The following is a 24,130-nucleotide window of genomic DNA, read 5'->3' on the forward strand; positions in this document are numbered from 1 at the left end:
TATATTCAGTCTGCACAAAGAGGGGACGTCTCAGCCTCTGTTTCCTCCCTGGTCAGACCACACCATCACAGCACTCCTAATGCACCAGAAGGCCAAAACTTCCGCAGACAAGAAATCCGCATGTCATGCTAAGCTGACATTGCAGTGTTTCCACCCATGCAATGGAGGTGATAACATCACCTGAGCTCACTGAGTGTTTCAGGGTAAATTCTGAACACCAAAAATTGCAAGGACAGACCATTCCTTAAATGAAGACTTACAATTTATTATAATTAGAAAAGTAAATAACAAGAGATTTTTGTGTGTGTAAAATTAACAGTTCACTTTTAGTCAGTTTTGGCAGTACTTGGCTGCTCTCCCTGATCCCAGTAAAATTAGTGCTCTGTGCAGAAGCTGAGAAATGTATCCCGTGCAAAAGTTAGGCTTTGTTTTTCTTTAACAGTTATAAACAGATTATTTGATTTGTGACATTTTAATTTTCCAGTTCCTTCAGTATTTTATGCCCTGCATATGCTATAATTCAGTATCAAGGAGCTTTATGAGGTAACCCTGAAAACACTAGCAAGTTCACATTTGGCTGTCAGCATAGGTCTATGTAAAATTCATGACTATTTTTAGCATTTATTGGAATGTGCTACTAGAAAGAAAAGGTCAAATGTGTTCACAGGAAGACAGCATCAATGTGAATTTCTGGCTTGAACCTGTTTCTCCGTTGCAACAAGTGACACTTTCCACCACCTATTCCTGTCAAGTAGAAAAAAATCAGAGCAGCAACATCTGTTTAAGAGTAGTAATTCTGTATATACTTGTAAAGTAAAATATTCCCTTTTCCCAAAATATATTCAAAACTGTGCTTCGCTGTTGAGGGAGGAGAGGGGAGTGTGTTTACACAGTACATGTACTGTCTGTGCTGTCAATGCTGCAGACAACATTCTCAGCTGATTCTAGCATGAGATACTTCCCTTTAGCAAGAAAATAAAAAAAAAAGTTTTTAAGCAGTACTCATTGCCCCTGCCCCAGTGGGAAAACTAACTGCTCTGTTTCAAGCCTATTTTTTTTCTGCCCTTTCTCCATTTGTTTAGAAGAATCCATCTTGCAAGAAGGAAGAAAATCACCTATCTGCTCCACGTGGGCCTTCAGACAAAGTCTGGCTTCTGAAAGGAAAATGTTTCCAACACCTCTCCTGTCAATACTTGAGAGGGAGTCTGTGCCCCAGAAAAGTTTGTCTTGTCAGAGACAAAAAAAATTACTTGCCAGAACTAGCTGTTGCTCTCAGATGTGATCTTCTCCCCATTACTAAATTTCACAATAAATGTCTCTGAATTTGAAAGGCATAATTCGTAAGAGAGACAGTCAGTCTGGAGACAAGCAATCTGAAGAACTACTGCACCCAAGCCTGAAGCTTGCTTTCTGAGGGCATTTCACCCCGCACCCCTGAATAAAAACAAATGTGGAAAATACTTATCTTGTGGAATAGAGAGACAAATAACCACCTGTGACACAGGGACTTACTTTCCGACAAGAGTAAGAGGATGTGTGGGGAAATGCAGGAAAAATAGATTAGTTAGGACATCCTGAAGGCTGAATTACTAACTTGTATTATTAATATTACAGTCTCCTTAAAATTATCTCTGTGCATGATTTATCGACTATCAAAAAGTATTACGGATAACACTTGCTACAGTTAAATTGCTATCATCACATGAAAAGGTTTATCCCTAGAGAATTTCACTAGCAGAGAAACTGAACTGAATAGGAAAGAAAGCCTAATGTAGGAAAAAAACACGAGGTGGTGTCTCAGATACTGTAGTACTTAGGCTAAGCTATTGTTTAATAATGTTTCATTTGCAGTTCTAAGAAATGCCCAAAGTTAGGAAATGGCTTTCAGTGATTCATTTACACATGCTGGCACCCTAATAAACATCACTTAAAAAGTAGGCCCTATGAAAGTGGAGTACTGCAAGTGAGTTGCCTGGCTTCTTGCAGCTGAAGGATGACTCCTTTTTAACAGCAGCTAGTGCAAAGGACTGATGTTATATATATACATCTATTTACACCCACCCACCCTATATATATGTGAAAGGTCGGGGGGGTTTACTGTTACAAAAGCATTAAAAAAATCTACATTTATAATCAAGAGCTTAATCATTTACAGCCCACAGCTTATTTCCATTTGAAATCCTAAAAGGACACTGGTGAAATAGGAGAAAGAATTAAAAGGCACAGTATTCTCATGAGGGTGACGAACACAGCAGATCACCATTGTGGAAAACCCCTGAATATCTGCTACACAAGGCAAGCCCTAAAAAGTAAAGAGTGAGAATACCATTTCCATCATTTCTATCAATCAAGTATCCCATCTTCCTCTGGTTTTAGTTTAAGGTCTGGCAGTGTCAAATGACATGCTAAAAGCATAGTATCTCCCCTGGCAAACCAAAGACATGCCTCTGGCAAAGGGATGGCAAATAGGTTTAGCTACCCTGAGGAAGCCCACATTGTCACACCATCTGTTTTCTTTTAAGAAAAAGAACACTACCACTCAGGCTTTCTCCACAGTAGCTCTTCTGTGTGTGAGAGAGAATTTTTTTTTTCAAAGAAGTGCAATTTTACTGTGAAAATCTGACTAAGCATTTCTTCCCATTCAAGGATTTTCTGAGTAATGAAGCTCTGGCTGTTAGCCACAGCCTTGCATTAAATATTTGCTGGCCAGTCACAGAGAAAGTTCTTGAAAAGTCTGGTATCTGTGGAAGAGCTGTCCAGAGAAGAGTAATTTCCAGCAGGAGCCATGTTGTCAGGTAGAAGAAAGGTAGTAGAAACAATAGTAAAGCAAAACGCAAAGCTAAAAAAAAAAAGTAGCTTTAAGATAAATAATGTAATTGTTAAGAGTTAAGATCTAGTTCACTAAAATGAATGAAAGCCTGGGTATTGGTGATACGAGGTGAGAAATTAATCTGAAATACATTTAATGTCAAGATGCATCTCAGACACATTTTCTCTAAGGATTTGGAAAAGTGTTTGATTCAAACTCTTCTGCGAGGAATGAAAAATATTTTAACTACATAAGCTTATGAATCTGAAAATGAACCAGAGAAGAAAAAGTGAGACAAAAATAGAAGACTTTGAAGAATTTCTGAAATTGTGAGCTAGTTCATAAATAGCCAGAAGAACTTTCTGGAGGTCAGAGTGATATGGAGAAATAGTGTGAAATAGGGACAATGGACATCGATTGTGATTGTATATGTTTGCTCAAGGAATGTGGGTACGGTGACTGGTCATGGGTGTGGTGTCTGGTCACATAGCCACACAGCTCTGAGGAGACCCCGACCCTTCCTCCTCTAGCAGAGGGGCTATTTATAAAAAGAATGAGAAAAGGATGAGAGACATTCCAATGTTCTCTAGAGGAAAGGAGTGCTAAGTCTCCTTGCTGGAGAAGATCAGATGGTCACAAGGACATGAATCACCTACAAACCTGCAAGACCACCACATTCCAGGCAAAGGACTGATAAGCTAATAAACATACGAAGCCAGAGTAAGCGGGTTTAGGTGACGAATATGTAGAATATGTATAGGCGTTAATTGAATATTCATTTGTTTCATTGTATAAATGTGAGATGGTTGGTCACTTCGGGCATGCACGCTTGTGGAGGAGCGATCCCCGTGCATCTGCACGCAATAAACATACCTACTTTATAACTTTCGAGTTATATAGTCTAATTCCGTACGTCAGGAGTACCAAGTGTTTCAAAACTTCCTTTGGCAGAAGCACTAAATCTGCACAGGGGAACAATATGGAAAATCTTCAACATCTTTACTTTGAATGTCACACGTTCTACACGTTAAGCAGAAAAACAAAAGTTGGCAAAAGCACGTAAAATTATAACAGATCCAGAGTTGTACTAGCTAAGCTGTCTAACCTGGGAATACTAAATACTTCAGGGGGGAAAAAAATGCTGCATGTTTCATTCTCTCAATTTCTTCAGTGGAAATGAAAAAGTGGAAATTATCTACTTAAACCCCACCTGAAATTTCTTGAAGCTTCAAACTAAGAAAGTTAATTCGGAAGCACAAATAATCAAACTTTTCAAGAGGTATGAAGAGAGTTAATTCTGCTTTCAAAAGCATTTATAAAACAGTGTTACTTGATGATTACTAAATGTAACACAAACAATGTAAATGAACTTTCCTCCCTTCCCCTCCTCCCCCCGGCCCCCTTAAGAAATATATTAAAATTTCTTGGACTGTATCAGATTTTCTACTTCAAAAGTAATTTCTCTTTTTCTATCTCAAATGCTCTCAAAAGGCATCAATGATGTTATTGTGGATCAGAGAATGTGATGTGATTCCAAGTTTATCCTATGGGGTGTGTCTCAACATTCAACTCAAAAGGAAAAGAATGTTCTATTTATATCAAATCCAAATTTCTGAAGTAACACAGGACTTCTCAGACTAGTCCTGAAATGTGTTGTCCTTGACATAATGTTATTGTATTTTCATACACAATATTAATGGCACACTTTTTTGGAGAAGAAAACTTTACAGGAGTTCTTAAATATCCCAATGATATTTTTATTAATCATTTAAATAGACTTGTACATCACACAGAGTTTAAGAGTATAATTATAAAAATCAGTCACTACCCCCTTTATTTTTTTTTAAATCACAGAAGAGTTTAAGTGCTGAACATCTTACACAGAGGTGATAGCACTTGGATTTTCTGAGGTCTTGACAATACTAAGTATCTCATAAATGTAATTCTCAAAGCAGAGGATCACAAATGTCATGAGGCACAGAGGCCCTGCTAAAGTCTCCTCCTCATTTATTCTTCCAGAGTGCCTTTCTTTATCACATTACTTGATACACTCACATTTACAATTCTGAGCTGCGCAATCTACTCAACCCATTCTGTACTTCTCACAACACACAGAGCAATCTGTTTTCCCAAAACAAAGTCAGACCATTAAGGAAAGTCTATCAGATTGTGCGAGTATCTTCTCAATATCTGTATGTAAACAGAAGTCATCAGATCTTCAGTAAATGCAGTTTCTCCTTCAGAATAATAATGAACAGCTTTTGCTAAATGTAGAGCCCGTATGTTCAACACAATACCTCTGTGTAATTCCTTCAGAGATTAAACTACAACATTAATGCTTGCTACAAGAGTATTTATATACATAGTCAATTGGTTCCATGAATAGGAAATAACATGATTTATTGCAAGAATAGGTTTCAGACAAACAGGTATTTAGAAGTCCAGTTGGTTATGATTTTATTTAAAGAAAACAAGAGTTCAATGTTTTCATGCAACAATATCTTAGATAACCATGACAAGCAGCAGTAGTAGTTAAGGAATGCACTAATTATAGACCTTAGTGAATATACAAAAAACCTCAGCATTATAGGTTATACAAAGACATCTTAAATACTTTCCCAAAATACTGCAGCAGCCCAGACACAGTGATATGCCTTACAAGGGCATAGGAATGTAATTCAGAAATCATGTGGGGACCACCCATTTCCTTTAATTTCACAAATAAGACAAAAGCAACATTCAATTCCACACACTGATTTTTCAAATTATGTCTATACAGTACCTTGAGTTTTATCCAAATAGTAAAAGTTAGACGTGTTGTTCATTCAGTAAACAATTATGCAGTAAATCTGTTATTACATTTCTTCCTTTGTTTTACCTGGAGTAGCCATGTTATTTAAAAGAGGGCAGGTTTGGCACTTTTATACTGATGTCACCAATATTAATATTTCTTGGGATCTCTGGCAGATTCATATTCTTTACAGCTGAAACAGCCCGGGCTGGAGCTCCTGCTAAACCAGCCTGTGTATAAAGTGAGGGAAAATTCAAGTCAGACAAAGCTGGTCACAAGAAGACTCACTAGGAATATACACAGACAGTAACTTTTCAAGTATTTCCATGGTTACACAATTAGAAAGACCAGATGGTAATTGTGTTTGGAATGAAATGGGTTATTTGGAAATATAAACCAGATAGAGAAAACAGTTCACACATTCCTTTTTATATGGTAAAACATGTAATGTTGTTACAGATCTGCTAATAAGTTGGAATGAATTAACTTTATTTGATTTTAATAAATAATTTTAATAGAAATATAGAGGAATAAGAAATATATTTTAATGAAACTAGTAGCTGCACAACAAAAGCTGCTATGAAATCCTCTATACAGCCCTGCACCACGGCCAAAAGAATAGGTCAGAATCACCTAGTAGGAATGATGAGAACTTAGACAATAGACTTAAGACTCAAGATGACCGAAGATAGCTGGATACAGTATTTACAGGTAGACTGGGAGAATGCATTGAAATGTCAGAATGTAGAATTAAAGGGAACTGGGGAGAGTCGACAGGAACAACTTAAGAGTTACCTGCCAAGAAATTGTGAACTTTAGTAAAAGGTAATTCTGGCAGGGGAAGATCGCGACCACCGGCTCATATACCACCTACCCAAATCGTACCCCAGACACATTTCCAGACTTTTCTAACCTTTACTGCGCAGAATCAGATTTGGGAGAAGGGTATGTTAATGATTTTTGGGAAATATTATGATTATGCATGAATATTTAATGAATATGTATGAATAAGTTCTATATATGGTGTCTGATTTTGAAGCTTGGTGTGCGTTGATCGTGAGAGGACTCACTCACGCACCTGGCCATCAATAAAGAAGTGTCTGCTTATCTCGCATCACATTGGTCTCGATAAGTTCTTCATTCTGAGATGTTGGTAACAATGTCAACTTGATGGACAAGTATGCAGGGAGGAATAGCAGGCTTATCCAAGCGTGCATAACGTGTACATCACAGAACAGACAATCCTGAGGTATTTAAAGTCCAATGTGCTGTGTTTGTCTCTTACCTATTCTAAAAATTCATACAGTTCACAGTTGACTAACACTGGTTGCAGGTTCAGAATACGTAACCTCGAAGTAATAAGCTACTAAATGTCAGTTGAACTATATTGCTTATCTAAATGAATACATATATTTTTTTATTTATATATAAGTCATTTCAAGGTGGCTTAGCCTAAAATAAAAGGATAAACACCTTGCATTTGCTGGTGATAAAAGACCACGCAGAGAGATCATTTCTATAGACCAAGTGGAGTAATCTGATGTCCCGCGTATCTGCATCCCCCAGGGCACACTGGAACGTTACATAATAACGTGGTTATGCCAAATCAAACATTGACGTACTTATTCTGTATTAAAGTCCTCTACCGTGTGTAGTTTCCCTTTGTTTAAAGCCAGAGCCTTTCTGTATGAATACATTAAGTTTTACCATACAGAGGTAAGTTCATTACTGACTTCCATTCAGTTCTCCCTTTTAGATAAATCAACTGCCAAGTTTACACACTAGGGTGTATTACTGAAATGCTAATAAAGGTGATCCACAGCTCAGAGGTCTGAAGACATACAGAACACCATCCTTCCCTATTGCTTCTGAAGAACACCTCTTCAAAACGTTATTTTAAGGACTATCAAAAAAATACTAATAATTAAGTTGTTACTGCATTTGATGCTGCATAGAAAAGGTACAATTCATTTTAAGTATGGAGATGTTTCTCCTAAAAGCTGAGATTCTCTATGTGTATTTAGAATTAGCTGTGTGGTTTTACTTCAGGCTTGCCACAAAACTGTACAAATAATTTGTGTTCTTGCTGGGGAAAAAAATAAAAGGCTTGGAAGATTTTAAAAAAGCTCTTATTTGCAGAAAAAGACATTAATATTCCAAATTCTGCTGAATATGTACAAAAATCAACTTTTATTTTGATGTTTTAAAAGCAGGATTAAAAATACTCAAAAAGAATAAAAAACATGAAGTGATTTTCAGAACTACTACGGTTTTCGAGTGTGGCATCTTGCAGGCCCAGTAAAAAGGAAGAATCCACAAGAAACAAAGTACCATGCTAAGAACTGGTTTAACAAAAGACTAAACCTGTAGAAATGGAAGGACATTATGAGTGTCAAAGACTGAAGAAACCAGTGCATTTCCAGATAAAAGAATTCTGAGCAAGAAATACAGCAAAACAAAATAAGAAGAACTTCTGGAAAAGTTTGTGTCATATTTGATTATTAAACAATGCTGATAGGTGACTACTGCCCAAACTATAGTCTTTTCAGATCCGTGCTCTTCACTGAAACTCTTTGCAACTACAAGGTGTAATTACTGAGTAGTACACCTGACTTCCATGGTGTCCACGTTGCACTACCGCAGAAAAGGATCCAGACACCTCATATACTTCTCAAATAACAACTCTTACTTTCTGAAGGCTGTCCAAAAAATGCTTTCTCCCTTTTACTACTCTCTTATAAATGTAAGGTCAAGTCAATGTAGGATTTCCCCTTAAAATCCTACCTACTGTTCTCCTTCCTTCAAAACCATAACCATTAGTCAAAAATAAAACTAAATAAAGTTTCTGATTTTGAACTAAGCTTTTTGTATCATGTGTGAAGAAGTTAGCCACAGGAGGATTCCCAGTACCAGGAACTAGAACCAGAAAGCCATGAAATCATTTGTTGTAACAACGCCCCTGCCAAACACTCATATATGAGACATGCCAAAGTTGGGAAAGGCATGTGAGGGTAGAGGAGAAAGCTTGGAAAAATCTCAAATCTCTAATGCAATCAAATAATTTGCTCTCACTTTGGCCTGACATAATCCAAATTACCAGTTCTCAGAAGTACAGATTAAATAAAACTAAAAAGGTACAAAAAAAGCATTTTCAAAGCCTCTTTTTCCTTGGTTTCCCTTAACATCACCGAATCTATCAGGTCATTCACTTCAGAGGCTGTTTCAATTGCAATACCTTCATGAAGGGGAAAACCTGGACCTAACACTAAAAGTATTCAGAAATGCATGTATCCAAAATCTGCATCCCTGGATCTGCAGTATCTTAAAAGGAGCAGCGTTAGACACTGCCACTTCTTGCTATTTATTAAAAAAACGGTATAGAAAATAGGAAGGTGCTCAACACTGTCCTTTTTATATTTGAGAATTTGAAATCAAGAGGTAAGTACCAGTGAAGTTTTATCACATAAAACAAAAAATGCATTTCCTTTTTATTTCGTTCTTTTAAATTCTATATTCAGTAACTGGAGAAAAATTCTTTACGCAAAACCAAAAGTGGGGCAATGTAAACTGTTTTCCATACAGAAGATGAAAATACTAATAAAGTAGTAACAAAAGCAATGAATTATGCAATTTGTAACTGAAACAATGAGAAACCAGAAAAATATTGGAAGTGACGGACATGGTCCACACAAACAGGCATGGCTGGTAATTCAAAAGAGAGATGCCTTCTAGGTGACTAGGATGGAGATTCCTTACCCTAAATTAATGGAAGTTAATTATTCTTAATGGACAAATAAAAGTTTTAGTATAACTGGTCATTATTTTTACCTACCTGCAGCTATCCTCTTTACACAGACTTACAGTCCCTGCCTCCCGCCCCAATGGCATAGGATTCAATGGAGACACAATTGAGAATTATTTCAAATACCACAATTGACATGACCATTGCCCTTCCACCCCCCTATACAGTCATGACTTCCAACAGTCTCATTTCACGAGGACCATTCTGGATCAGGATCAGCAAAGATCCCTGACAAAAGCACTACGAATTTCAGATTACCTCTTTTTTTTGCCAGCAAGATTGTCTTTCACTATCATATGCTGGAGTAGAGATTTTCAAACTATTACATTATCTTCTCCTGTAATTCTCTATATTAAGTGGTCTTATAATTCAATGTATACATATTATGCATAATAGAATGCCATTTATCACAATTAATGTCAACCCTATCAAGCACAATACAGACAATACAGTATTTCTAAGGGAGAGCAAACAGTTCACAAAAAATGTCTGATGGATAAAATGACTAAAAAATATTTAAACTCCCAAACTGGGTAACTAATACATTATTTCAAATGCTATTCTATCTGAATGCTTTAGCATTCCTTTTTAGCAGGTGAAACAGTGAACTAGTATGTAGTCCTTCCATTTATTTATCTTTTCTTCTACAGAAAATGAAAACTGTATTTAGAAACATAAAGGTACTACAAGAAGTACTTCCAGACCACTGTGCTTTTAAGGAGTTTTATAGAGGTACCTGATTAAAAGAGCCATCATTGTAACATTAAACTGGACAAGTTTCAACTGCCTTTTCTATCAAGTAATTCAGCAGGTAAGTTGGTGAGGTGCAAAGAAAAAACTGTTTCACTTGGAAAAAAACCCAAAACACGTAGCAAGCTTTAAACATGCAGTGAATGACGGAACTGTCTCATCACAGCAAGCAAATGACTTAAACAAGTGAAAATGAAACTTCTGAAGACATACTAATGAAATTTCAGAAATACAGTACGAATTGCATACAGCTGGTATTACAACAAGCCAATACACCACATTTTTGCCACAGCTGCTTTGTATTCTCAATTTCATTCATTATTGAAAGTTGTGCTTTAATATTGAAATGCTGTAGCAGTTACTACAAAAAATGCTTGTAAACATGTTCATATACTTTTAGAGTGAAAGAGCAATGCCACATATGCAAAACAATAATGCTATTTAGAAGACTGAAATAGACACATTTAATAACAGAACTTCTATTCTACTGGTCCTAATCTATCAAGTGAGAAATATGACCTATTGTTCATTTACTTAGGTCATTATTTATCACTATAGGAATCAATTTTCTTATCATCATCCTTTCTCAGAATGCCCCACTGGTAACTTCACATGAAAGTGATCCCAGCAATGTTTTACTCTTTAGAAAGAAATCCAAATCATCTGGAGAAGTATTATGCACGTATTTAATATGCAGATACAAATAGGAAAGAAAAAAAAAAAAAAAAGATTCAAACCACCACCCCAAACAACTTTACACCGAGCTAGCGATCACTAAAATAAGCATATAAAAATATACAGCCTCCTGGAAAACAAAATAATGAAGGCTAACACTTTGCAAAATAAGCCACCCTTTTGCAGATATTTTGGAGGTACTAGGACCTCTCTGCTGCTGGTGTTTCATACCAATGCTTCTTTCCAGAACAAGTATGACTTCAAAGCAGCAGGGTTATGAAATCATGAAAGGATGCAATACATAATATAAAGGAATGATCATGTCCCCTGCTTATGAAGTTAAAGAAATGAACATAATTAGAGAAAAAACAAAATGAAGTCTGCAAGTATATAAAAATGAGGCCAAACAGATAAGACTTAAGACATACTCTTAGAGATTTTAAGCACTTGAATCACAAAGAGAGTAATGGATGGGAATGATTCATTATTTTTTTGTTTATTTTTCATTGCCAGACCCAAAAATAAAAAGAGTATGTGTAAGCAGAACAGAGAAAAAGAAAAGTAGCTTTGCACAAATAAAAAAAAAACAACAAACCAAAAAACCAAACCAAATCAGAAATTAAGTTTCCTACTGTTCAAATGAAATACAGATTATGTTACAAGTGTTGAGATATTAGGCAGAGGAAGGTCATCTGCTTAATTTTCTTCATGTGCTATAGCAGAATTCAAATTTAGGTAAAATGTTTCATCCTACCCAAAAATATTCTTAGCGAATACTTTATAGCTTTGTGCTACTAAATCCAATTACAGAATTATATTTGTTAAATATTAAAGGTATTACATTATCCTAGAAAGATAATGCAAAAAGAGCAAGCTATTCATAAATTAAATAAACTTCATCTGCTTAAGATTCCAGCTACTTAAAATACCTATGGTTTGAATACACAGATACTTAAAATGAGTGGAAATGAATTTTGAGTACTGCAATTAACACTGATGGGCATTCAAACTGTTGAGCTGAACTAAATGTATCAAACAGCAAATGACAGGGGACAATGACCATAAACTGAACTTCAAATATACATTTTCCTCATCCTTTTTCAGTTCCTTGTTAATACTCATGTTCAGCGATTGCAGTTACCAAGATATCTTAAAGCAAAATCCAGGTATTCAGATTGCAAGGGCAGCAAATGTACATCTGAAGTTAAGTACATACTGAAAGCCCTTCTCATTTCATTTTATGCTTGATATACTTATGGTTGAAAGATCAACTTTGGTATTTCTACATAACCTTTACAAATTGCACTGGTAATTTTATTCTGTATGTATAAAACTATTAGAGTTTGTTGGTTTGCATGTTGGGGTGTTTTTTTTCCCCTATGTTTTGTTCACCTGACGCTTACTCTGAAGCTTCTCTTTGCAAGCAAGTAATTTGTCTTCATTTGGAAATACTAAATACTGAAGCAAAGGAGTTCATATTACCTATTTTAGATTACCAGGTACAAAATTTTCCCAATAAGGAAGCTATTTCTATTATGTCATCACATCATATTTTGTTATCTGTGTGTTCAATTTTTATTCAGATTAGTTTTGCAGGGTTTTTTGTAATATTCATAGAAGTTCATATTCCTTTGTTTCTTAAACAATGATACAAAGAAAAGTTAAGTTATAAAATGCTGGAAGAGAAATAAAATAAAAAATATGACGTCAATGGAAAGCTAGTAAAATACACTATAGCCAATAAAAAGATGAGGGAACTACAAGAAGAAACTAGCACAAAAAGTAGGCTACAAGGACTAGTATGGGTATTTTTACACATAATTTTTGAGTCTGGCCTACATAATTTATTGCCTTTGACATCATTTTGCTTTCCCCTTTTGTTAAAAGTACATTTTTTCTAAAAGTCAGCAATACCTTTGTCTACCTGTCCTGTCTGGGAGACTGAAAGATAAAGGTCTGTAAGAGAGAAGAATGGAAAGAGCTAGAAAAGATCAGGAGGTTCGGAAAAATGAGGTCCAACTTAAAAGTCTAAATCACACGCAGTTGAACACTCCAAATAGAGCAGAGGTAGCCCAGGTTTACCTACAATACTTCCACAGGCTTCAGATAAAATCCCAATGACCCCTCTCCCAAAAATTCCCTCCCTTAATCACAATGATCTTTTTCTTTAGAAGGATTGACCAGAAATCCATTTGCAGATAAACACTAAACTAAAAGGTAGGGAAATGCATTTATGACAACATTTCTCAGGGTAGAAATAGAATTTCCTGTGTAGCCCATCCAAGCAATGTAAAAGCTGAATCAGAAATCAAAGCTAGGGACTCCCTCATAGTGGTTTAAATAATTAATGCTTTAAACAGAGATTAACAGATTCTTTGAGTTGGTAAGTTTGCTCAAATATTTGTGTATTTAATAAATGCATTCAATGTTCTTCACTAACTCTAACTGAAAGCCTGTTTAGAAACCTAACACATAACTAAACAAATACCTGATGTCAAAAGGCTAAATTTTTATATTAAGGGAAGCCAGGTGGACAATACAAAATTTAAAACACTTCTGAAAATGTAGCTCAGTTACAACTTTATTAGCTTCATCATTTCAACTATAAAAAAGGCAATTTAAACTTAAAGCAGCTACTTAATGAATGCAAGAATTGTGAGAGGTCTAACAAGCCAAACAGACTAAAGCTAGATTGCTGTGGCATAGGCGGCAGTCCTATGAACTACAGACTATATCAATAGTAATTTCTAAATTTTAAATATAATTTTCTTTTAAATTAAAGAAAACTAATAAGATCCACTAGTTTTGATTTCTTACTGACCAGCATTCAAAAATATCAAGTTGTTACTGATTTGATTTACATGAACTGGATTTGCTTGTATCTTGAATATACATGTTTAGGAAAGACATGTTGAAAGATTTACGAACTTGATCAAAAAGACAAAAGGAAAAAAGAAATAGCAATCAGGAAATTTCTGTGACTATAAATGAAACAAATGATTAATGAACTGAGGAGGTAGTTACCAGGTATTCTGAAGTATCTCAGCATTACAGTAACTGTTAAATTCGAAAAGAAACAGTCACTGAGCTAACAAAACCAAAAAAATTTCATTTGTGGTGAGCAGACTGAAATGTTCTACTCCATCCCAGTCACCAAGTGTTTTACCACTGCTACTTCTTTATCTTCTATAATTCATTGCTGAATGTAAAGGAACAGGTTCCTATTTGCCTTGCGTATGGTCTGCGCTCTACTTGTTTTTTTATAACTTCTACCACCTATTTTTATACCAAGAGCATGTTAAAAGAATGACTTACTGATGAATAATGGAACACAGCAAGTATTGCAACAGGCTGCACTCAATCGATGAGTTTCAGTTGACTAGTCAGAGACTGGTCTACAGTTGATTTGGTAACAGAATTCACACAACTAAGAATAAATACCTTAAGTAAAAGCTTTCAAGTAAAACTGATATGCACATAATACATGGTAGAAAATAGTTGTTCAGTAGGTTCAGCTTTTGGGAGACTATGTTATTTTCCATCAAATAAAGAAGAATATATATATACAGAAGTTGTTCAAATATAGTAAAAATTTATGAGAATAATTCCAAATATTAATCTTTGTGATCAATGGCTCATTCTGGGTTTGAGAAAAATGTTAAAATTAACATTTTGGACACCTACATTATCTACAATACAGTCCTTCTGGATGTACATTGCTAGGCACTGTATCTTATCATATCTAGCTTCTTCCCGTTTTTCATACAGTGTTGTCCTGTTCTTGGATACAGTTTGGAAGTTGTGCAAAACAGACAATTAAATGCATTAAAAGACTTGAGGTGGTGCAGAATTAGGAGAACAGTATACATTGTACCACAAAAAACCTGAAGCATTAATTTCTCTCTGTTGCACTTAAGTGAAGACTAGGAAGTTCTCTTGGTCTTCTCCTAAAAATGTCAATTTACTTCATCTTTATGCCACCTGCAATATTTCAATCCACTCAGCCAACTTCAACTTTAAAGAAAGTCTCCAATTCAAGCAAAGGTTTGTTTTGAAATTTGAGTATTATGCTTCAAAAATCAGATGATGCATTCTTCTATGGAAATACTCTCATCAGTAAGAATCAATCACAGACTTAGCTAAGATGTGCTAGTAGTATTCTGGCTTACAAGACATGTGGTTATGTTAAAGGAACCGTAATATTCTGTGTCATAGCTAAAGCAGTTCTAAAATCCTTTTTAGTCTAAGTTTCTTTCCTAAACACAGATTCAACAATTGTTGAATTCAAAAAGGACTCCCACAACTTAGGTGAGTATCCCTCGCCCAGATTGTTACGGGCATATACAGAATACCACTTTTTCACTTGAATCTACTCAACTGAAGACCAAATGTTCAGATTATCAAAATGGCAGAATTCTTTTTTACTTGAAATTACTAAAACTAGGCTTTAAATTTTAGCTAGTCCATTCCAGATCAGTTTATTACTTTGTGTTGCAGTATTAGACACTAAATATGCTGCTGTTTTATTTTAGCTGCCAGAAACATGCTTGCAGACAGATATATGTCGTCTTTGTATACACCCTTTGGTTTAGATCTAATTTCATTTAAGTGTTATAGTCAGTAGTCCAGCATAATAAATACACTACAAATAACATGCCTTCTGCAAGAGAAACGTAAACTACGGAAGTATCTCAATAGCAACAGTGCACAGTGCTATTAGATACAAATTGCAAAAACTAATCAGCAGCAACTCCAAGCGATTATTACTTATGATGAAAGGTACGACATCCTAAGCTGACAATAATTGTCAATTTTTTGCATTATAAACAAGCAGTTGTATATAGTATGCTACTGAAGGACAAACAATATTATGTAGCATGATGTACTACAACTATGTTTTTAGTTTAGAAACTACACAGCACGTCATTCTTACCTCAGATTTCTCCAGTTTATTTTGAGCATCTATCTGAGTGACAATTTCATTCATGTTGGTCTCCAAAACCATTCCACCCATGACCATTTCAGCCAATATATTATGGACCTAAAAGAGACCAAAAGAAATTTTTTAAATGTAAAGTGTCCTACATGCATCTTGACAGATGATATATAGATTCCTCCATACAGGAACGCCTGCTTTCTGTAAGTCACTTAATGTCAGCAATTTATTTAAACCCATTTGGGAACAAAGCTTGTAACTTGACGTTCATTTCTCCAGTATCTTCTTCACTTATCAATGCTAGAAGAAACTTTCACATTCATCTTTATTTAAGTACCTGCTTTCTATCCAAGGACTGGAACAAGAATTCTAGTTAGCATCAATAGTGGTAATACCTCTCAGGAGCAGGTTCTACAAGATAAAACAAACTGCTCACAAATATATGTGTAAAAACTACTTTGGGCTACACCTATGAAGGAAGAGAGAAGCAGTGATGCTCACCTGCCATGGGTACAAAGACTAGGCTCAGAAGTAGAATTAACATGCCTGAGCTGACCCATATTTGAGTATATACTTTATACGATAAACAGGGAGTCTTCAGCATCTGAGACTAGACTGACAGCTAGGACTAACTGAAAGACTACATAAGCCAGCTGCAGACATTAATGAAATGGGTGTGTCTAAATATCCCTCTTCCCTGTCACCTTGATCTGGGGATGCAAGCTCACATTCACGGATCTCTGCTTCGGAGTCTGTATTTGCACTAAAGACTTTTTAAAAAAAGCATGCTTCCACATACTTTCTAGGAAAAATCCAGAGTTTATATGTAATGTATAATATTTTAATCCCATTATAATTCTGAAAGAACATTTTATTACTTTTCTGATATAAATACATTGCACAATCTGAGACTTCAAAGCAAAATTGTGCTACTATTTTGGATATTACTACAATTTCTCTGTCGATCAAGGATAGAAATAAATGCCTGAATCAAACAATGCCAAAGACAAGTTGCAGGTAATATATCAAAACCCACTACACTTCTCAATTCTGTGCCATCTCAAAAACGAGATTGAAGACTTGTTCCCCTGAGAAATCATTAGTATATTTCTGTAGAAACTTACAATGAATGTGTTTAGAGAGGCTGAAAATAGCTCTTCCTCTCTGCCTACTGCTGCTCAATACAGCTTTAAGAATCAAATACTTATGAGAAAGATCAACAATCCTTAGTGAGCCATTCTTATTCCTGGCATATATATGTCCCTCATAACATACCAAGATAAAAAGTATAATTTCAAAGTGGTGCCAATAATTCTCCTGATTTGTTACTAAGTGGATTTAAAAGCTTTTAACATCACAATCAGCTAAAAGCTAAAGACATGGTAATCTAACATTAATTTACTCCACACTGACAATCCAAATACACTGAAAGACATCACCAGTATTTACTGCTACTTGTTCATAGCATAAGGAAACAGCTTATAGCTGTACACAAATAGGAGTTAGCAAATACATTGTATAGGCTACCTAAAATACTAAAATAAAATAAAATAAAAATTAACATTTGCATTTGGTCACAAACTGGTGAAGAATCACATGAAAAATATTGATTTTCCAGGCAGTTCTCAATTTTACTCATACAGAAGACTTGATAATATAAGCTGATGATGTAAGAAGTTAACTTAAAGTGTTGTTAGTATCAAAAAGAAAATATCAAATATTTTAATATGGAAGCTACTATAAAAAAAATTAAGAGACACAAAAATGGTTTTTTATTTTTCCTTAACTAGAAGGTTAACAACAACCACTAACAGCACTTAGAGGACAACAAATCTCTGCCACTGGCGATGGTTATAAAGTATGCAACTTTAAAGAGGCCTGTCTAAAGATGTTATAGAATCACAGTTTATTAATCAACACAGTATTAGATTTGATAATTCCTTAGGGAGTAGAAGTAGACAGATTTGCAGCTTCAGTCACAATCACACTCCATTCCAAGATCAGTGATGTTTTTAAGCTTCCGCACACGTTTAGCAAGCTTTCTTGACTGCTCCACAACTTGTAAGCCATGTGGCATTCTCCTCAGAATATAGGAAGATCAGCTAATACAATATGCATGGCCACCAAAACCAAAACATAAAACCTACAAAGATCTTCACAATACATTTATTTATAATAATACATAAATTTATCTGATGATTTTGGTTATATTTTTTCAATAATTTATTAAAGAAGTATTTTTCACATGCTATGAAATTTTGGGATTTTTCTGGTTTCTGAATGGGCATTATACAGACTTACAGGACTAACAAACAGTTCATTTCTCCCTACAGAAGTGGAAAATTTTCTGGCTAGTCTTAGCTAATCTGAGAATTTACTATGACATGGTTCTTTTCCATCTTTCAACAAAAATGCAGTGTAACAATGCAAACACCATCACTTGCTGCTGCAGATTAATAGATTTGAATTTTATGCAATGCATAAATGCACCTGGCTCCAAAACAGCAACCACAGTCATCACGTCCAGATTTTAGAGGAGTATTTCTCATTTTGCTCTTTTTGGCAGAGCTGGTGATGTCAAGGAAGAAATTCCAGCTTAACTTTAGCCTGAACTGGTAGCCCCAAAATTCAGAAACTATTCACTTCAAAGTCAAAAAAATATTTCCAGTGTTGAAGAATATGTTTTAATTTGTGGAGGATACCTGAAACTGCACTGAGAAGTCATAAGAGTCTAAATTCCAGCCTACATCCTGGAGAAGCAAAGGAATTTAATTCAATTTCCACTTAACATTCTTGAAAACTTTAGTATAGAACTTGGCCCTTTCATTTAAAGCACAGGAATAATTCACATGTATTTCTGACTGAAGTGGCAAGTGACACCTCCGTATGTTCCTGCTTAGTCCGACTTGCTGAGCAGAGAACTTCATGGAACAGGCTGTGGAAGTCTAGTAGGACAGAACAAAAGAATGAAGAAGAGCAATCTTGATCTTTACAGGTTATTAATTTGTTTTAAAATAAAACAAAATTAATGAGTTATGTTTTTACAAACAACAACAAAAAAAGAGACTTCTTGTCCTGGTTTCAGCTGGGATGGACTTAATTATCTTCTCAGGAGCTAGTGCAGTGCTGTGTTTTGGCTTTGATGTGAGACTTTTCAGCTCGTTGGGCCTTGCCAACAAAAAGGCTGGAGGGGCACAAGGAACTGGGAGGGGACACCGCCAGGTCAGCCAACCCGAACTAGCCAAAGAGGTATTCCATATCATGGGACGGCATGCCTGGTATGGATACCATACCTGGGGGGTTGGCTGGGATGGGACGGGCAGGTTGCTGCTCAGGGACTGGTTGGCCAGTTGTGAGCAGGTGCATTGAGCACCGCATGTACCTTTCCTCTTTTCCCTCTGTTTTTTATTCTCTCCCTTCCACTTTTCATTGTAACTGTTATCACTGTTATTATTGTTCTTTCATTTTTATTCTATTCCAATTATTAAATCGTTCTTATCTCAACCCTTGAGTTTTACATTCCTTTCAACTCTCCTCCCCATCCCTCAGGGTGAGGAAAGAGTGAGCAAGCGGCTGCGTGGTACTTAATTACCAGCCAGGGTTAAACCAAGACACCGCTTTTCTCGGGTAATTTCTTTCTAAAACAGCTTACTGATACACTGAGGCATCACTCATGATGTAATGATACACATGATACTCTGAAACACTGAGAGCTGAAGCTCTAAAATAACAGGCTGAACTCTATACGAAACCTATAACAAAATAAGAGATTGAGCATTTTAAGTTTTCACAAGTGCTCTGGCTTCTCTGAAATAGATTGCAAGGTGCCCTTAAAAAGAAATGTAATGAAATTATGCCAGTTTTAGTGACGATTTCCCTCCACAATAAGTAAAGGTAAGCATTTACAGTCCTGTCAACACTACTCATAACAGATGTAATTTTTTCCTCTAGAGGGCTACTGACATGGTAAATATATAATGTATTATTAGACTACATCTAGAACAACACTGTGTCCAGTCTAGGGCCTACAAGTGGACGGAAGACATCAATAAATGGAGTGAGTTCAGCAGAGAGCCACTAAAATTGTTGGGACTAGTGCATTTGTCCTGTGCAGAGAGGTTGGAGCAGCAGGGTTGGATCAGCTTGGACAAGGTGGCGCCTGGGGTACCTAACAGCAGCCACCAGTGCCTACAAGGGACTGTCAGTGAGTGGGACCTTCTCAGCAGGGCATGGCAGAAAGGCAAGGGACAGGAGAGACTGAGACTCACTTCTCCAGGAGGACAGGCAGGCAAGGCGGTAGCACAGGCTGCCCAGGGGCTGTGCAGGCTCCCTCCCTCCCTGAGCAGCCTGGCCTGACCCCCATGGCTGACCCTACTGGGAGCAACGCCTTGTACCAGGCACCTCCCTAGGTCTATAATAGAATTCTCTTAGAATTTTATGGTAAAAACGTGGTACTTCATGATGTGGAGAAAGTTTCACTGGTAAAAACAAATGCTTCAGAGCAGAAACTTGCTCTATCCATTATAGGCAGGAAATCCAAATTTTTAGGAAAAGCTATACAGAAAGAATTAGAGACTATGTAAGTGTAATGCATATGTCAGCAATATTAATTGTACTAAAAATGTCTGTGTATATATATGTGAATAGGAAATTAAAAAAAACCCATGTGTGTGTATATATACTCGAAATTAGGAAAGACCAATTCATTGCATTTCTAGATACAATGGTCTTGCATCAGCCAACCTCATAAAAAACAGATTATGAGATTATAAAACTGCTCAAGAGCATACTAACACTTACTACTTCTCAAGTGTAGCATAGTTACACTCAAGCATGCTTAAAAGGCTTTATTAAATCAGAAAGCAAAATCCACCTAGTTCATTATCTGGCTTCAAAAATTCACCAGTTGACACTCAAAAAAATTATGCAAGAAATCTTTAGAGTATGATCTATCCTGACATAAACTGTCTGTTTCCGAATATCCCCATTTTAAGGACTCCTGAAACACAGTTTATTTGCTGTCTCTTGCTATATTATTGTATTTTATAACCCCTGCCAGATTTTCCTTTGGTTAACACATCTTATTACTTTTTAACCTATTTATAATATTCTTGGTATCTATGATAAAATCAGACAATGTCATTCTGTAATTTAATTATCAATCACGAAAAACACATTTTATTTATTTCAAATGTACTTCCTGAAATGTCATCTAATATCCCGCTGTTCTCTATTCCTGAGAAACAAGAGTTGTTATTTTCTTCGGACCCTTTAACACTTTTTCAATACACTTCTTATTTCCCTGCCTCTAGTATCTTGAATATTTAACAACTTCTTCCATGCAAACTGTTCCACACCTTGGATCGTGCTTAACTATTTTTTTTCCCTGCTTTTAGTATGTAATATGGAAGTCTAACAAGCAGTATTTAGAAATCTTTATAAAGCATGAACTGACACAGTAGCTAACCATTTTTTTGTCTTGCCTCATTTTCCCTCTAAAGGGACGATTTTCCAAATAACAATACAATTAATTTTACTCACTAATCTGTAATGAAAGGAAATCACAACTATGACTAATAATATTATGTAAACATTGTAATCGATTTACTCCCTTCTCTTAAATACACTATAAGAATAAAACAGTACTAGCAAGTTTGCCCAGACATGAGCAGTAGCAAGACACACATTTTTAATATTAACTATTTTTTGTTTTTCATTACAAATACATATTAACTTAACAAAAACATTTTATTTTCTCTACTTTTTCTAACTAAAAAAATCACTAATTATTTTCCTAAATAAACAAAAAAAAATTCTGAATTAAAAAGCATTAAGTGGCAATGAAGTGCAAAATACACTTCAACAGTGTATTCAAAATAGTGTCTAAGAAAAACTGAAGACACATGGAGTACACCTCTTACATTTATATTCTAAAAGAGATCAGACTGTTGAGACCATCACCTTTTCAAAATCTGAAATTTCCATTGTAGTAAGAATTCTGAGGTGCTTTTACAAAAATCAAGAGTTCTACTTCTGTTCCATGAGCTGTCTAAAAGCAAGAATGTGTGCTTTCATAAATGTGAAGGAATGCATCAAGAAAAAACTCTCCCAGGAAAATCTGGCAAATATGTTTTCTTGTCTTTAAGCTGCAATCTGATTCTGGAGGGTTCACTGTTCTGGTCAGATAAACTCTTGGAAGAGATCATGATACTTCCCAGAGATATTTCACTACGTGCCAAAATCTTGTGGAAAAATAGAAGTATTTCCTTACATCCCTAACTGAACATATTCTAATATTTTAGTTGTAAAAGATGTTTACGGTAGCTTTCCGTGACATCTTTTCCATCAGAAAGTGTTACACCCCTGGACTCAGTGTAGGAATCAGTACAGGACTGAAATAAAGCTCCTTCTCTTCAAACGTTTTGCTCCAGCTATAGCAAGTTTGTTTTTAATACAGCTCATCTGTAAAAATGCTCAGTTCTCTCCTGTACAAATTACACTTCCCAACACCCTGCTACAGCACACAAAAAACTATTTAATTCCCACCTATATACCTCTCTCCAAATCAATTTCTAGTACTATACCAATAGTCTTCTTGAATAAGCATCTCTCTTGGCTCCAGGTTACTATAAGCCATCACTGGGTCCTGTATAATGATGGCTGCCTGATGAAGGTAAATGTTTCCTTATAGAAATGCCACATAAAATGCTACTGAAGAGGCAACAGCTGTTGAGATTACACAGTTTTAACTCTCTTAAATGCTACATAATTTTTTTACAAGAAAGGTCTTTCTTGTTTTTTAGGCCATTCTAGCAAGAGGGTTGAAATAAAGTTACCTTCCACAACTACATCAAGAACTGAAGACACAGATCAACTCTCATCCAACTCGATTAGTCACATCCTCACTTTTCTCAACACCAGGCCTCTCAAAATGCAAATATTTGAAATGTTTTGCTCCAAACACATCCCACATGTAAGTATCCACTATAACTAAGACTGTTTAGACCAAACATCCAGCAGCAGTTGCTGGTTTTCCCTGTTGCACACTTGAAATTTATTAACAAGCCAGGCCACGAATATCTGACAAGAGAAAGTCATTGTGTTACAACTCAGAAGACTCAGTTAATTTCACTGCTTGACAAAGTGAACTTCCCAGCAGTTTAGAGAGAATTTAATGCTGCAATTTCATTCTTACAGATACATCTTCCTGGGTTTTTTTCTTACAGATCTACAAGAATACTAATGAACTTAAACTGTACTGAATCAAATGTTTTAATCCTATGTTGTGGTATAAAGTAAGCCTTACAAACCAATTACACTGGAAGAAAAAAAAAAAGCAGAATGGAGATGGCATGAGATTAGTTATAACTGCACAACTAACGCTACAGTACTGCTGGTAGTAACCTTGCGTTACTGTGTAAGTTCAGGTTTCTGTTTTGTATTCTTTTGCTGACTTACACTCAAGTTAAAAATTACTGCAGTGGTTAGCACCATGTTAAAATTTTTTTTCACTCAAGGTTTTGCTGACCTTATATTTTGGAAATGGGTTACATTTTCTGAAATATTTAATTAGTATTTAGGGTTCACATTTTCCTCAGAGTTTGAAAATCATAGCTTCAAGATTTAATGGGATTCTCATGCAGTTTCTTGGTAAATCAAATAAAACACTTAAATCTTAGCTTCCACTTGACAAATCGTTTTCAAGAAGAAAATATCATCTATATCTGATACAAAATAAAATATTCTTCAAAAAATTCGACATTCTGAAGCATGTAAGTTCTCTACAATTTGTTGGAAAGATGTTTCTCCTATAAAGTGTAAAAGACTACTTATGTTAAGGAATGCTACTGAATGAAACATGCTACAGAGCAACAGCTTGGACTGTGTAGCAGCTGAAGTTTTCCACAGCTAAAGGTAAAGATCAAACTTCTTACCACAAAATGATGGCAGTATTTGGGTTCTTTAAGCTCAGAAACCAATATCTAAACAACTCAAATTCTTTTGTAATTTAACCTGCCATTTTAGAAAAAGCTAACATGTTCCAGCCAGGCTAGAAATTGTAATGGCTTTTCATGAGCACAGTATCAGTTCAAATACCTACTCGAGGTAATTTGCATTTCACTGCCTGGTCAAGGTACAGGTGTTTTTTCCAAAAGAACTTCCCAATTTTGAAACAAACTCAGCCAGTTTCAAATGGTTATTTATCCAATTATCCAAATGGATATTTGTTACTATTTTTACTTCAGTGTTTTTTGTCTTATTTTGCTTTTGTGTCTTTTGCTGTTGATGTGAAAAGATGTTCACAGATGGGGAAAGGTGACTGCACAGAAAGCAAGAGTAGGCACAAAATGCAACTGAAGAAATAAA

General features: G+C 35.6%; 1 protein-coding gene across 1 annotated transcript in view; it reads right to left on the reverse strand.

Moving 5' to 3' along the window:
* Positions 1-4,550: 4,550 nt before the first annotated feature.
* AP3S1 (adaptor related protein complex 3 subunit sigma 1) overlaps positions 4,551-24,130 on the reverse strand; it is a 35,305-nt gene continuing 15,725 nt past the window's right edge. The window contains exons 5-6 of the mRNA XM_080372429.1: positions 15,761-15,868; positions 4,551-5,830 (exon numbers count right to left, since the gene is read on the reverse strand). Coding sequence (XP_080228555.1) covers positions 5,702-5,830; positions 15,761-15,868 — 237 coding nt within the window. The 3' untranslated portion in view covers positions 4,551-5,701. The remainder of the gene's footprint in view (positions 5,831-15,760; positions 15,869-24,130) is intronic.

Source organism: Falco punctatus (genome assembly GCF_963210335.1).
Source record: "Falco punctatus genome assembly, chromosome: Z".
NCBI classification, from domain to species: domain Eukaryota; kingdom Metazoa; phylum Chordata; class Aves; order Falconiformes; family Falconidae; genus Falco; species Falco punctatus.